Source organism: Octopus sinensis, linkage group LG14 (assembly GCF_006345805.1).
Source record: "Octopus sinensis linkage group LG14, ASM634580v1, whole genome shotgun sequence".
Classification (NCBI taxonomy): domain Eukaryota; kingdom Metazoa; phylum Mollusca; class Cephalopoda; order Octopoda; family Octopodidae; genus Octopus; species Octopus sinensis.
The window spans coordinates 44,622,831-44,640,192 of record NC_043010.1 but is presented as its reverse complement, the minus strand read 5'-3'; the positions used below and the strand labels follow the sequence as shown (position 1 = coordinate 44,640,192).

General features: G+C 34.1%; 1 protein-coding gene across 1 annotated transcript; it reads right to left on the bottom strand.

Moving 5' to 3' along the window:
- Positions 1 to 1,257: 1,257 nt before the first annotated feature.
- Positions 1,258 to 16,190, bottom strand: LOC115218920 (small nuclear ribonucleoprotein G). The gene is made up of 4 exons (XM_029788932.2): positions 16,054 to 16,190; positions 7,262 to 7,284; positions 3,816 to 3,940; positions 1,258 to 1,467 (listed from the first exon to the last, which is right to left on the bottom strand). The coding sequence occupies exons 1-4, from the start codon at positions 16,083 to 16,085 to the stop codon at positions 1,414 to 1,416; spliced, it is 234 nt and encodes a 77-aa protein (XP_029644792.1). The 5' UTR covers positions 16,086 to 16,190; the 3' UTR covers positions 1,258 to 1,413.
- Between the last annotated feature and the right edge of the window lie 1,172 nt (positions 16,191 to 17,362).

The window sequence follows — 17,362 nt, the reverse complement described above, 5'->3', positions numbered from 1 at the left end:
GATTTATGAAGGTCTTCAGTAGAAAATCCTTCGAATTCTGACTCGCTGCTTGATATAATGAAATTCGTATCCATTTTTTGTCAGAATTACAAATTTTGAAAACACAATAGGAACAAATTTCGGAAAAAAATCTCCCAAAATTCACGGAATTAAAATTACACTTCGATTATTGTACAAAACTGTAGTTGAACTGTTTACGAAGTATAATACGTGTTTTCACGAATGTACTGAAGAGATTTGCTCTGATATTCTCATTTAAATATGAATAGGTAAATTCGGGCGGCTTTGGGCGGTTTGGTAACGAAAGGGTTAATGCTTCTGGTTTCAAGATTAAATTTTTTTTCAAAATACAGACAGGTGAATTGATATTATATTAGTAATGACCTAATAGCCACACTAACAAACAACTGGCAATACTAAACTGACTTACCCTTCAGCATTTAAATCGGCCAGATCTGGCTTCTCATAACCTACAACATTATTCTAAAAATAAATGATCTCAATATTGAGATGATGCATGATTAATTCAAAACAGTGTGAATAAATAAGCATTACATTTGACAGCAGAGTAATCTTAACGTTAAAGAGTTAACAAATGAAGATCCAAATCTTGTCAGTCAGAATCAGATTGTCTGTTAATAATTTAATAATTGAAAATAGGTTGCCAGGGATAAGAAATTAAAACTTCAGGCACCGAGTTTTAATTTTAGCTTTTCTGTTTTTCTTTTATTTTTATTAAAAGCCCCTTTTTGTTTTTTTACTAAGAACATCTCATAATTCATTATAAAATGTGATGTTTTTCAATTTAGCATTTTTATCATTTCATTCATTTAATATATAATTGGTTTTAAATGTATTCTTTTGTGACAACAATATAGCTATATTCATCATTAACTATACCCAAAACATCCAAATTGTTTCAGTCAGAGCCAGATCATTTGTTTATTTAAATAACCCATAAGTTCTGAACATACATGAATGACACATTACTGGTGGCCATCACATCCAATCAGGCATTTTACCCATGTATAATATTTGACAATTAGTCTATATGAGCCAGGGATCTATAAATACAAACTAGTAAATTACCATTTCCATGAAGTCCTAAGCTTGTATCCACTACCACTGATCTATTCAGACCAATTTAGGAAGCCCCCAACTAACACACATACAAATGGGGAAAAAAAAATAATAAAAATTAAAGTGAACCCTTGAACAATTTCTTGGATAGTTATACAAAATTTACAACAATGACTATGCTTTGTGATAAAAGGTGATTTATTTAAGACAAAATGTGTTTTTAAAAAGAAAATGAAATATTTTTAAAATCTACATTCACACTTCACATTGTACACACACACACATTCTATTTCAACAATTAGATTTCATATACACAGACTGACAAAGTCAACTTCAGGAAACTCTGTCTAATGCCTCAAGTAGGACTATGCTGTTGCCACGAACTGCCTGCAAAAAAGAAAGAAAAGGCACAATCATTAAAAAAAAATGTACTTCTCAGAAATCATATATATATATATATATATAAATATATATAAATAAAAAAAAAAACACTGATTCAAAATAGCAGACATACTATATCTGAAAATAAGATGGTCACAGTTGGAAAACTTATATAAACCTGCCTGAACAGGATTGATATGAAGCCAAACAATATCAACTGAGTTAGGAAGTGTCTGACCTTCAAGTAAAAGTGCCCCTCAAATGATAGCATAAATTTAACTTCATTTACCTAGGTGCAAGTCCTTTGCATGTTTTCATTTTACTTTCTAAAAAAACAGCAGCAAATATTAACATAATTACTGATTGAAGTTTTATTTCATACTAACTTAACTGACCACAGCAGAATTTGCATTCAAAATTAAATATGATTTTTTTTTCTAATGCACACTGAAAAGAAACTAAATCAACAATACAATTTTTTTTTTTATTACACACCAAACCAAATTTGTATCCAGAAAAAAGTATAGTCAGCTAAATCTACCCCAGAACATATTGCCAATATTCAGAAAAAGTAAAAGGTTAAATTAGACCAACTTCAATTTCAAAAAGACACCAAAATGGGCCTAACAAGGCCAAACTTAGTACATGAATGGGAATATATTAACACAATCAACCCTCTTAAATTGCTGGCATTTATGTTGATCCTAATTTTGATTTGGCTATTTCAGCTTTGCAGTCAGTGTTATCTTATGGAATATGCATTTTATTTTTTTCATATGCATCTCTTTGCTGTATAAATATAACTAAACATCAAGATAGTAAAAATAAATTAAACCAGTAACATCATGAGCATCTTCAACAACCCCAACATTGTGACATTACAACAAGCAAATATGCTTTAAAATCTACCATCAAAAAAGATAAAATAGAATTTCAAAATCCGTTTCCCATCTAAACCATAAACTCATACTTGAAGGGTCTTTACAGGGCCACTTAAACTGAAAAAATAGTGACTAAATCTGCTACAAATCACATTCTACAATTGCCTTTAAAAATGAAGGACACTTTGAGTAATGTACTCCTAGATATATTGTCTGTATGAAACAAACAAAAGAAAAAAGAGACAACAACCAGAACTGAAGTCCCTTTGACACAGGATGGCCTGGAGCTATTAAACCACAAATAGCTTTTGAAAACATCTCCAGGCAATTAAAAGAACCAAAATTCACACATCTCTATGGTTGCACTCAAATAGATAAGTCCAGAAAATCAAAGCTTGCATATTCAGTAATAGATGTAGGAACTGAACCAAATTCCCAGGCTAGTTCACAAATAAAAAAAAATCTGCATGTTCTACGTGTATTCCTCAAAAATTTTTGTAGACAGTTAACATGAATCCATATATCTCTTCCAACCTCTATACTCAGACACTGGGTCATTTATTCAAATTCAGCAAAATCCTCTAAGCACCATTCTAACACTTTTACATGTGAAGACAGTATTATATACATCAACTTTTAAGATCGACGAACCCTTGAATAAAATGCCTCATGGTTTTGCCAGAACCACTTCCTTTAACAATGCATGTAACCTCTTATATTATAATCACTTGTGCAGTCAAGTTACTATCATCATTTAAAATCCATGTTCCATGGGTTGGATGGTCTGACAGGATCTGATGGGTCCAAGGACTGCACTGTGCTCCAGTGTCTGCTCTGGCATAGTTTCTATGGTTGGATGCCCTTTCTAACACTCTACAGATTGCAAGCCTATGAAACCCAAAAGGAAGAGCTTTATGCTAACAGATGAATGTTAAGGTATAAAAGCAGAAGGGAAAAGCAGGTTCTTACGGAGGAGCTACATGGCTACTCACATTTAGGGGAGAGAAATAAATCAGTAGTAGCTGCAAAGAGATAAAATAATGGTAATGAGGTGCCCATATGGTACCAGGTGAACGGAAGTGCAGACAGAAACCAGGAGTGGGTAGGAAAATGAGAGTGGAAGTAGGCAATGTAAGGATTGAAAGGAAGATGCAGAAGTGAGGATTGTCAACAGTGCCTGAATTGGAGTGAGGATGGGGCAGAGAGATGCAAAAAAAAAAAAAAAAGCAGCATCAAGATACATTCACAAATTAGAAATTACAGCCCAAAACAAACAAAATTCTTTGGAAACAGTAATATGTTTAACTTTTTCTCCTTCCACATTTGAGCTCACCCTCCAGTAGTGAAGACAATAAATACCAGAGTTTAATCAATAAAACTACTCCTTTATCCTGGTACCAATTAATAAATCAGTATTATGGATCAAGGAAAATATTAAGATATTTTACATACAACTAATAGAACCATACATACCACCATTCCAATGGGGTTTTTTTCTCCATTTTTAGTTTCTTCCACACATTCATCAATCACCAGATTCATGAATGGATCAAAGCCACGCAAGATGCCACTTACAGTTCGGCCGCCATTAAGCTTCACTGCAACAAGAAAAATTAAAGAATTAAACTCAACAGTACAAAAAAAAAAGGGGGGGGGGGCTTTCCTAACAGCCGTACTCCCTTTTTACATTCAGAGAAAGACAAATTCTTTGGATTTGTTAGAACATACAACATCCTAGAGCAGTCACTTTTCTTACAGTTGAGAAACCATGTCTTCTCATGATGCTGCTAAGGATGATCAATTTGATGGTAAAGGATGAGGGAAGTAAATAGCAAAGGCCTGAGGTGATTAAGGCTCTCTCCATGACACAGAGTGATAAGGTTATTTGGATCTAAATGACCAAGCATGGCTGTGAGAGACGAGTTAATTGAATCAAATTCTTTATGTATAGCCAAGTGTTGTGCTCAGTTATTGATAGTGAAAATAATAAACTCTCCATGTGTAGAAATTCTTCTGAATAGTTAAAAGTATTGGAGTATTTGTAGTAGACATTTTTTAGCAGAGAAATCGTTAAAGTAATTGAGGTAATGAGAGTATGTGACACAAAAGCCTAGACTTGTCATAGTTAACAGTGACAATCATCTCTAGGGAGGCACCACAACCAGGACTGCAGGTGGCAAAAGGACCATTTGTAAGAGGTCTTCTTGCAGATGTTTTTTTCTACTTTAAATTTTTCTTGAGCCCTAGGATTCCCATAGAATGTAAGTGATCAAGATCCCAATATTCCCTGAGTTGGAATGGGGAGGAAGCAACATGCCAATTACATTTGGAAATTGGGAAGGGGAGGAGGCAACACATCAATTACATCAACGCCAGTACTTGTTTAGTACCTTATTCTATCTACCTCAAAGGAATGAAAAGCAAACTTGACCTCAGCAAGATTTGAATTCAGTATGTAAAGAGCCAGAAGAAATGCAGCTAAGTATTTTGACCAACATGTTGGGTGGTGCCTTGAAGGATATTCCAATGCAAAAGGATTAAAGAGGGTCATGATTCTTCAAGTTGTGACACAGATGTTCTAATTATCTGCAAGCACACACATATACACATTCTAATCTTTTTTTTTCTTTTTTATCAACTACTGGATAAAGCCTTAGCATGCTATTGTTGGCTTATCCAAGCTCGTTGTAGGTCAAACCACTGAAACTGATCAATTGCAAACTGGATGAGAGGCTGATGAACTGGCGATCAGCCCTAACTATCAGTGTATAGGCAGAATTGGAATTCAGAACAGATGCTGCAAGACAATTTGTCTAGCAACTTCACTAATATTTATACACACATACGGGTGGCACGTAAAAAGCACCCACTACACTCACGGAGTGGTTGGCGTTAGGAAGGACATCCAGCCGTAGAAACACTGCCAGATCTGACTAGGCCTGATGAAGCCTTCTGGCTTCACAGACCCCAGTTGAACCGTCCAACCCATGCTAGCATGGAAAACTGACGCTAAACGATGATGATGATGATGATACACACACAGACATTCAACAATGAAAATGTTGTTATTAATGATACATATGATATTAACCAGCAGGAGCAAGTGCACGTGTGTGTAAAAACTGACCTGAAACCCATATTCTTGCACATGTGGGGCACACATATATGGTGGTGATGGTGATTGCTGGTTTTCAGTAGCAGAGTTTTTTCCTATTCGTTTCATTTAGTGAATATACTTGCATGGTTTTTACACTATTGGCTGATGCTGAACCCCACAGTGCCTATCAATGAAATATATTGTCAGCTCCTCCTTTTAGGCCTGGATTATCTTACACCAAATGCATGTTCAAGTTGACCATTGTATCTCTTCTTTCGTTCCAACTGTCACCAGACTCCCATTTGCAGCTCATAATAATAATAAAAATTGCCTTAGGAAAGTATTTTTGTTCACAGTTGAATTTTCTCAATGGTCACACTGTTTAGTCACTTCCGCCTTTATATGTGCTAGCTGTATTCTGTATATAGAGACCAGGTTCCACAGCAACAGAGACAAAAACATGCATCACTTTTCCTTTGTTTACAACCAATTTAATACAGACATAAATTTCTTGATTTGTCAAAGAGGTGTTCTGTATAGAGAACTAAAAGTTGACTTTGCACAGTATGTTCTTTTATTTCTTTATCTTATGAGGTATTGTTTGTGGTGTAATTTCATAACATATGGATTGCAAGTCAGAGCCACTAATGATGGTTAACAAGGCAACAGGCTGGACCCAAATATTATGTTGCATAACTAGTTTTACTTGTATCAATCAGCAGGTTATAAACTTTGCTCTGTAAACTTTAGTTGCAAGTGCTTGCAGGATCTCTAAACAGGTAACAATATCACAATCATTAAAGTAAAATAACTTGCATGCTGTCATTATTTTTGAATTTGAACTAAATTTCTGTTACTTGATATTGAACAGTTTACTGTCCATTGAGTTCTCATGAAAGTTTCCTTCAAATAAAGCAGAAAAAAATGTTGGTGATAGGATACAACCTTGTTTCACTTCAGAATTTGTTTGGAAATGATCACTGCCTCTCTGGTTCTGGAGAATAGAACTCCTTGTACCATGACACCCAATCGTCATAATCAAATCCTGTATCACAAATTATCGTGTCAGACAAGGAAAATAGTACACTGTATATCATGTGAAGATTTTCCAAAATGGAGCCCAAATAGCAATTCAGTTAAGATGTTGTGAGTATCAATGATGATTAACGTTCTGGAAAATCTAATTCTGGTGAGCATATAACCACTTGCAGATAAGAAGGCTTTTTGTAAAAGTTTCCCTTTGATTATGCAGCACATGAATATGGGCATCCTTGATTTCTGAGGTACAATTTCTTCTAATCATAATATAGTGACTAGCGCTGTTAAAATGCCAGCAAGTTCACAACCATAATTTTTTATCATTCAGTTGGAAGGTTGTCAGAGCTTGTTATTAATTGTTTCTGAGTTGATGAAGAACTCTTGGCATTGCTGTCATATTTTTATAATAGTGAAATATTTTTGTCATAGTGAAATGCACCTAATTGCTGTTGAAACTGAATAACCAAATAACTATGGATACTAAGCAGTCTATTTGACTGGGAAGGGATTAACTCTGAACTGATACAAGACAGAAGAGGTTCTTCAAACTTGTCGCCAACAATTTTTCTTAGTACCAGAGGCACAAAGACACCAGAGCACACTGGTAAGATATACACAAATACAAAGTTAACCAGTTCCCTATACTGCCAGATAATGGGGGCCACAATGAGTGGTAAAAACCATACACCCATGCCAACATGGTAGACAGACACAAAATGATTATGACAATGATCTGTGTTCTATAAAAAACATAAAAATATAGCCTGAAAATAATAATACTCACAAGAGAGCTTCCTTTCCATGTACCTGAAACATAAAAAAAAATAATTTATTAATGGTACACAATATGAAAATAGGACATAAAATTTTCAGTACCTTGTCATCAGTTTGATCTGGAAACCATATATAATTGATAAGTGTTTTGTGAACTTGTACAATAGTTGTGACACCAACAACATATACAAAGGATCATGATGTTACTTGTTTCATTTTCCAATGCAAGCAAAAGATTGGACTGATGGTGTATATTTTGGTTAGGTTATAAACTGAATAACCTAAATAGCACCCAATTTAGTAATTCTGTCCAGCATGCAACCAATTAGATTTTAGAAGCTGCATTACTAATTCATATCTCTGAACTAAATGTTTAACTGTTCAGGCTCCATGGGATATTTGATTAGTATTCTTACCATGTAAACTTGATATTTTCTCTAGAATTTTGCCTATTTTGTAAGATTAATGGGTGTGATCAGAATCCTTCTGATCACACCCATTACATCACTTCTATAAAATACATACATGAGATAAAATTCCATGAAAATGAAAATTAAAAAAAAACATACTAACACTAACCATACATTTCTTATATTGACTGATCACATAACATACAAAGCCAATGTAAATCATTAAGTTACAAATACTTGGACTCTTTGGTAATTAAATTGGTCATATCCAGCCAAAATATTCAATTTGTTTCATGTTCAAATTGACCAGATTCAGATTCTCACACCTACCCTACAATGTTATTCTAAAAATCAACTATCACATCATCGAAATCTCAAAGACATGAGATAATGCAAGATTAATTCAAAACCATGTGAAAAAATTAGCATTACATTTGGTAACTAAAGGGTTAAAGCAACTTAACAAGTGACCATTTTTAAAAGAAATAGACCTCTCCTTTCTGAAATTAAAGCATTGTTTAAAAATATAAGTTAAATGAATGTTGCATATAAACTGCATTAAATGAAATAAGTTATATTGCAAATGACTGATGAGACAACCCTAGTTGTCTTGACAAAAACATTTATTGTCTATTTTAAATCACCCAATCATGTGACATTTTCCTACTCTCACATCATTTATCATTTTAGCTTATGCCTATTCATCCAATCGCATGACACTATTGACTTAAAATCAGGCAACATTTATACATTGACTCATTTTATGAACTTACTTTTTTTCCACCTCAGGGTGCCTGTTTTTAGTAGTCGTATTCATATACACCATGGACATTTGAAATTACAATTTACCATTTTACATTTCATTTTGGAATTATTACAACTAGCAGGACTTGTGAATATTTCATGGAATTAATGGTAAACTTATTGGGTTATTTTTGAAAACTTCATCTAAAAAATCTGAAAGGGTAGTCTGTGTTGTGTCTGTATCAAAAGATAGTCGCTCATCTGCTAATCATTGAAAAGTGAAGGAAATTGGAATACAATGATTACTTAATACACAGCACTCTCCCTCTTCACCATACCCTCTTTTTCTCTCCTTTTTCTTTTGCACTTTACCTTTCCCTCCATCTAATTACATGAAAGTGTTATAGATGGGCTAAGTAATGGTAGAAAAAAAAACTTAGTTCAAAAAAAGAAAACATTACACATTTTCTTCATCACCACCTCTCCCTCCTCCAACAAATCCCCTGGAATGGATGGGCTAAGTAAAAGAGTAACAAGCAGAATTATTATAAGATATTTTTCATTCATTAATAAAATCATTATCTGAATACAGTATCATTATATATTCCTATGTTATAGCATTATTTGGCGATGAGAGAAAAATGGAAAGTGCAGCAGATCTCAATTTATTGCACACAGAAAACAAGTCCTTAGAAATGCAAAAACATGACAAGCAGCAACTTGATATTTTAACAGGTTTAGCTTCCAGAAAGCTTAAACAGTCAAATTTAACCACATTGATTAACAGCCAAAGCAACATCACCTCAAAAGTTTTCAACAAGCTTCCTACCTTTGAGTATGACAAATGAAATGAACTTTTGCATCCTGGTATAACAGTTATCCAGATCTTTTTGTTCATAAAGCATCAGAACTAGACGATTCAAGTAAGGTAAGACTACTATTACAAAAATTAGGCAATATTGAATACAAGTACTTTAACTTTCTATTACCCAAACATCTTACTAAATTTGACTTTAAAAACTATGGTGGTCCAATTTACAAACATGTTTGGTGAGACATCTTCATTGTTTAACATCAGATATGTTTGAAATTAGACAAATTTAGAAGACAATGACAGATGACCAATTTAAGAAGCTAATTTTCATATCTGCCTATGACAATATACAAACTCATGTCCTACCCAAATTGGACACATCAGATGACAACTAATTAATATTGAGCATGATACTAAAATGATACAAAATTCCGCAAGAAATTAAATAATTTCAACCACTAATACAGTTACCGCAAAGAAACAAAGCTGGAATTCAGAGAATTATAAACTGCCGTATGCATCTACAAGAATTCAGCGACACTATCCAACAGCATGACGGAACTGTAGTGAGTGGCACTATGCAAATTACTGTCCTTACAGGAACAAAAATGCCTCAATTGTCACAATTATGGACATAAAAATGGTTATTGTTACTGTCTTACTCATTCCAGGAATATAGTAAAAGCCATTGAACCCAATTCATCATCATCGTTTAACGTCCGTTCTCCATGCTAGCATGGGTTGGACGGTTCGACTGGGGATCTGGGAAGCCAGAAGGCTGCACCAGGCTCCGGTCTTATCTGGCAATGTTTCTACAGCTGGATGCCCTTCCTAACGCCAACCACTCCGTGAGTGTAGTGGGTGCTTTCTACATGCCACCTGCACTGGTGCCAAGCGAGGCTGGCATCAGCCACGGTCGGATTGGTGCATTTTACGTGCCACTGGCACGGAAGCCAGCCGAGGCGGCACTGGCTTCGGATGGTGCTTTTTACGTGCCACCAACACGGAAGCAAGTTGGGGCAAGTGAAATCGGAATCGAAATTAAACCAATCAACTGCAGAAAATATTATTTTACATGAAGTCTATACCGCATTTGAAGGCAAAATCACTTTAAAAAAAAAATATATATATATATATATTACTGTACAGATAGAAGGATATATGTGCTTACGACATGACACATCTGATATTACCCTTGGTTTTGAATCAACATAGCACAAAATCAGCAAACCAGTCATTTTATCTACTGAGCAAAAAGCCAAGTGTGCTTCCAACCAGTCAATAATCAAAATATGTTTTTCAACAAGAATTTAAATCAATTTTCAATGTTGGCTTAGAATTATGCACAAAATGCCCAGTATCCTATGTTTTGTTATCACTAGTTGAAAACAAGCTGGATAGACTATAAAAATTTTAATGTAATATCAAAAGTGAATTATTCATCATGGGCATCACCTATTGTTATAGTAAAAAAAAGCAAATGGCTCTATACATATATGTGTAATGGTTAAGGGTTATATTTTTCATTGGTTGAAATGAAATTGTAACTCTTATGATTGATTAGGTACACAATATGAAATGTTGGAGGCAACAGTTGTAACGATAAAAATTTGTTATAACGGCATGTTGTAGGATGTGAAAGATGGACAATGCATGAAGTTTTAAGTATTTATTTACCATTACGATGAAAATACCTTGCCTCATTGGACAGATTATAAAATCCAAGAGCATGTGAAAGAAAGTTAGATGTGAAATTTTTCTTTGTATAGTTTTGGGTATACGTTGTTAGTAGTAATCCACAGATAGCAATAGAATGATGTTGTAAGAGAAAAGAATTAGAGCTACTGAAAGTTGTTGGGTCATGGGAAGGTGTCTCATAGCTGCTGACAGTAAATTTCATTACTCTTGCTGACCATTGTAGCTGCCTTGCTTTAGATCATGATTCTAGCATGATTAAGTTGTCACTAGCCAACTCACTCAGTTGTCACCAAGTGACTACTGGTTTTTGCATGGGGGTTCCTGCTTTTATAACTATCCAGAAGGTAGACACATCGTTGAGAACAATGGGCTTCATTGGTGGTACTGTGATACCCCTATTCTAGCTTTTGGTGAAGTAGAAGAAGTTATAAGGGTCAAGTGGTGAAGACATTATTTCGGCCTAGCTAAAAGCAATCTGGCAAATGTAAAACTGCTGTCAGAGAAAAACCATTGTTCTGCCATGAGAAAAGTTCTGTTGAACTGCTAATTTAAATTTAGCTATGGTGGATCGAATCCACTTCATGCTTGCAAGATTTCCTACATATGCGTTGATTTCTCTGCAGAACTTAATGATTTATTAGAACTACATCACTGTCTTGAAGACCTATTTGCAAGATTAACTTAGCAGGGGCATATTCACAAATAGCTATAGGTGATGGATCAAAAGAACTAACAATAAATACTTCCTCAATTAGCATATTTGGGTTTTGTCATGAAAAAGATGAATGTTTTCCAGATCCTGAAAAAACGGCAATTATCACGCTGTTGCCACCACCCACAGACATAACTAAACTACATTCTTCTTTTACAAATGGTTAGTTATTACAGCTTATTTATATCCAATATGCATCAAATAGTGGGTCCACTAAATTCATTACTTGCATAAAATGGTTGATGGGTCAGATAAGTCAGTTATGCATGCTTCTAATAGTCTATCAAAAGTTGAAAAATATTCAGATAGAAAAGGGAGCATTGGCACTTGTTTATGCAGTAAAAAAAAATTTCCTTGCATTCTTTAAACTGACCATAAACTATTCTTGAGTTTATTTGGCTCAAAATCTAGAATACCAATATATACAGCAAATTGTTTGGAATGCTGGACAACCATGCTTTTGGGCTACAATTTCAATATAAATTATGTACCAACTTGATCCTTTGCTCCTGCTGTTAGTCTTTCTCGCTCAGTAACTGAATACTCAGCAATGATGACATAATTACTAGTACAAATATTGAAGTTGAGATCCACCAAGTGTTAATGGATTCAACCAAATTTTTACCTGTTACTTTAACAAAAAGCTACATTTATTAGCCAGCACTTAAAGATATTGAGTCTCTTATGCAAGCATGTTTGAAATGCAAAAGAAAAAACCTTGAAATTAACTATTCAGATAAGCATTCTTTAGTTCCAAGTACCATGGTCTAGAGTACACAGATTTTGCAGGACCTCACAATGGGAACTACTTTTTAATCCTAGTCAACACATTATCTAAATGACTGGAAGCCTTCATTGAGTCAAACAACAACACCCACAATACAAAAGCTATATCAAGTTTTTTCAAACTTTGGGTTACCTGAAGCCTTAGTATCAGATAACAGTAAACAATTCACTTCTCTAGAATTCACATTTTGTAAGGAAAACAGTATCAATTATGTGAGAATGCCTTCATATCATCATCAATCCAATGGATTAGCAAAGAGATTCAAGCCACCTGCAGAAATAATGTTTCAGAAAAAAATTTGCACTGTTTTTCTAATGATGAAACCATGAAATGCAAAGCATTCACCTAAAATAACTAATATACCAAAGTACAGAAGGGGAGATCTCGTATACATACTTGATACTCGACAGGTCATCCCAAGTGGCAAGATGGTCGAGCAATAAAGTAGAGAAGCAACATCATACTGGAAGTAATAGGACCTTTCACCTTGGCATGGCACGTTAACCAGTCAAGATGAATGAGAGAGCAGTCAACACCACTATTTATAAACCAAGATCAGAGGAAAGACAAAAATTCAAGATATTCATACTTAATTAAAACCACTTCAAATTTAAGGTCCAGTCAAACCTGCTGAGCAAATACAGATAAACCCTCAAAATAAAACTTATTCATATACCAATTATTCATCTTTTAATAAAAAGGAGGATGAGACAACCCCATTTGTCTTGACTCTTGACACAAACAGTTTGTCTATTTTAATTCATCCAATCCCGTGACATTATCCTACTCTCACATCAATTATCATTTTACCTTAATACCTATTCATCCAATCGTATGACATATTATTGACTATCAGGTGACATTTTCTATAAGTTGACTCATTTTATGGATATACACTTTTTCCACTTTTGGGTGCTTGTTTTTAGTACAGTCTTATTCACTTACATCATGGACAATTGGAATTATAGTTCAGTATTTAACATTTCATTTTGGAATTATTGCAATATCTTTCATTCATTAATAAAATCATATCATTACTTGTTCCTTTGTTATGACAAAAGAATAGTTTATGAATAAGTTTAATTTTGAGGGTTTACCTATAAGTTTAACAGGTTCAACTGGACATTAAATTTGATGAAGCAGTATTTATGTTGGAGTCAGTGCATTTTTATCGACTCCAATTCAATAAACCTATGAGGATAGGCTGACTATGAAGAAGTGATGCCAGAGCTGTGAAATTTTGCATGCGTTACTATCAACCCTTCTCATCAATAACTGCATTGTTTCTTTTCACATAAACTGAAATTTCAATGTTCTAAGAAGATTTCAGAAGAACTAGTACTGACTTCTGTAAAAGAAGTGGACAAAATTAGGCATTGTGATGTTATCAAGTACCTGCAGAAAAAGGATTTAGACTCCCACTCCAAGGACATTCATGCTGAGACATGGTTGCTACATTACAGGATGACATCCAACTTTATCAATAGTGCAAAAGAAGGCAGCTGAATTTAGAAGGGAGTCTGGAAGATGACCAAAAGTCTAGATGTTCTGCAACTGCTACCACCAAGGATAACATTGATTGTGCTCACCATGTACTGATGGATGACAGGCAATTAACCATAAATCAAATAACCAATGCTATTAGCATATTCCACGACAAAGTTGTGGATATTCTGCACAACAAACTTGGCATGACAGTTTCTATTCAGTGGGTGCCATGTCTTCTGACACCTGATCAAAAGTGTACCAGGGTGATCATACCACTGGAAAATTTGACATTGTATCAAGCAGATCCAGCTGGTTTCCTTGAATGTTTTCTAACCCAGAATGAGTGTTGGCTTCTTCACCTTAAGCCAGAGACAAAGAGACTATCCATGCAGTGGAAACACACCTCCTCATCTGCTCCAAGAAGGCCAAGTTCATTTTCATCTGCAGGGAAGGTGATGTCCTCAGTATTTAGGGATGCAAAAGGAATATTGTTTATTGACTATCTTCAAAAGAGGCAATGCCATCAATGGAGTGAATTGCAAGAGGTAAAATTTCAGTATTAGGGATCTTTTGTACTGGAACCAGAAAAATACCAAAACTAGCAGCGCTTTTTGAAATTTGTGAAGAAACAAAGTATATCAATGACTCGAAAATATATTAACAAAATTATTACTTTCCAAGCTTGACCTCCATAGCATCAGTTGAGTTGTGAAACTCATTAACTGCAAAATAGATAACATACCAGAAAGACTACAACAGCTTATATGGAATTTCAAAACAAGACAGATCATCAAAGGACCTTAATTTTGATGAAACAGTATCATTTTTCTCAATACAGAAATCATTTAGACTCTGAAGACAGTATCCAAGTAACTAACATCCTAACCCTAACCTGAAGATTTTGAAAACCCCCAAAACACGGTTTCATTCTTTGCCCCTCTGGCAAAGAAAAGGGGGGAGGAAATTTCACTTTCTGTCATAGGGTGGAGGGGATGGGTGCTTTCTTTGAAAAATTAAAATTTTACAAACAATGTTTTTAATGTTTTTTTTAGAATCATAACTCCGTATTTCGCCAAAAATATTTCTAAAATAAGTGAAAAATGAAGAAATTGGGGAGAGGAGTGGAATTTAAGTTTTGAAATTTTTTCTTCTTTGCTAATTAGAATTAAAATTTTGAAAACGTTTCTAGCATACCAGGTTTTCTGTTTAGATACTCTTTGTGTCTGCTATTTTATAATTTTATGTATGCGTGAAACATTACAGAAAACACTTTTAATTTCACTTCTTGTCATAGGACGGGTGTTAATTTTTTTGAAAAAAATTGAAATTTTGCAAATTTTTTTTTCGCAGATTCGGAATCTCCGCCCTCGATATAGTGTGTTCCTGTGTAAAAAAAAAAAAAAAAAAAAAAAAAAAGGATCCGGTCTATGATCAAAAGTTCTCTCGTCTTTTGTCTATAATGGAGTTCAACTCTAAATTTCAAGTGTGCGAGATCGTAGTTCAAAAGGGTTATATGCCGCCTTTAGTCAGCATTTGGTATTTGATACTATATTACGTAGCTAATGTGTAAACAGTGTTATACAAACGTGAAATAACACTCGACACTTTCAGCAATCATCTTGACTAATACGTGCTACAATACCGTGGTAAGTGGGACATGAGGGATGGAGGTGCATGATCGCCGACGCTTGTAGACAAAGCACCTGAAGCATTTGTTTTGCAATGCCGCAATATAATATAATAGCCATAACTTTCAAACAGATTGAGTGATAAAACAGAACATTCACAACATAAATACAAATGGACTACCAGGTACGTTATCACTGTTAAAAACACGTGCACGTCCAACCTGTGCAGTGAGGATGGGCAACTTAAAACCTCCGTCAAATTTGAAAGCAAAACATATACAATTTTTTGTTTTCTTTCAAAGAAAGTAAAAAATCAAAGGCGGAATTCTAGTTTAACCACTACATATAAACCTCTCTTAATATTTAAAATATTAAAAGTAGATATATTTGATTCATTGATTTCCCGGCTGTTGACCGCCAAATATATTAAACCAGCAAACTATATATCAGAAACTAGAGTAAGAGTAGATATAAGAAAAGAATATACATGTTTAAAAAGTAAAACATTTAAAATTACTCACTTCTTCAATTCTGGTGGATGTGCCTTACTCATGGTTGCTTTTTAAGTGATTAATATAAATCCTGTTTGTTCAAGAACAAAATGTTTATTAGCATGGTCCTCTTCCGGAAGACACCTCAAAAAATCCCAACTTCCGGAAATAAATCTATCAGCTGATTTTATTGGTTAACTCTAGTGGCGGGAAATTAATTTAAATGTATTAACATCCTAGATATTACATTTATCTATTAAATTTCTAGAGTTGCAAGGTACTATATAGTTGTATGTACTGTAACGCTATTGATTTATTACTTCGACACAAATCGTTAAGTTTTTTTGGAAGGATGAACAGAGGAGGTTGACGTTTGTATATTAAAAAAAAATTACTATGCCAATAAAAATTCGTATGCTAACTATACTCACTATATGTGTGAATTTTACAAAAATAATGGAAAGATTCAGATGGATAGTCACACAATATTTGTTACTTTATTTTCTTTTGCTCAGATCGTTTCCATAAAATAATTACAAATCAACACCTGAAATTGATTATACATTCTATTATAAATTTGTAACTTCAGTCAAATATAAGTTATATAGATATTAATTTTTATATATTAAATGAGAAAAAAAATGAACATTTTGGTAGATTTAACTATATATGTTGCACAAACGAAAAAAATATATGTATCTAGAAACCGTTCAGAGAAATATTTAAGAACGTTGTCTTAAATATCTGATCGATCAGACCTATGGTGAAAGCGATCCCAGACTTTTTATATTTGTCATTTTGTTTCGGTCATGATTTAGCGGACCTATGATCAAAGACGTTCTGGTTATGACCATCCTGTCTTTTATTCTGACCATAGTGTACTGTTGACAACATTATTCCATGTATCCTTCCCTTTCTTTTAATAAGGATTGAACATCACATCGATCTCACTAGACAGAAAGAATGGACATGAATCGAATTGAGCACCAATTACAATCTTGTCTTATCTACTCTCAGATGAAAAGCATAAACACTCTTCGTTTCAAATGAACTTAACACTAATTTTTAAAGATAGAGTGTGGGATGAGGATTTGACTGCTATTTCTAGCAGATCAAACACCCATAGATTCATCAGAGGTTCACTCGTTGGCTATTTTTTCAATCGATACTAAGTAGTAGTTACAACGACAAGAAAATTAAGCTATCGGTTTAATTATAAAAATTATATCAAATTTAAAAAATCAGACATGAGTTTATTTAATTAAAATAGTATGTATCTGAAATTGGCGCCTTCGACGACTATTAGATCGAGAATTTCAAAAGTCATTCCTGATGTGAG

Coding starts and splice junctions, on each gene's coding strand:
- LOC115218920 (XM_029788932.2), bottom strand. CDS start 16,085: ATGAGTAAGGCACATCCACCAGAATTGAAGAA. Junction 3,941..7,261: donor CATGGAAAGGAAGCTCTCTT/GTGAGTATTATT, acceptor TTCTTGTTGCAG/TGAAGCTTAATGGCGGCCGA. Junction 1,468..3,815: donor AAAACCCCATTGGAATGGTG/GTATGTATGGTT, acceptor TCTTTTTTGCAG/GCAGTTCGTGGCAACAGCAT.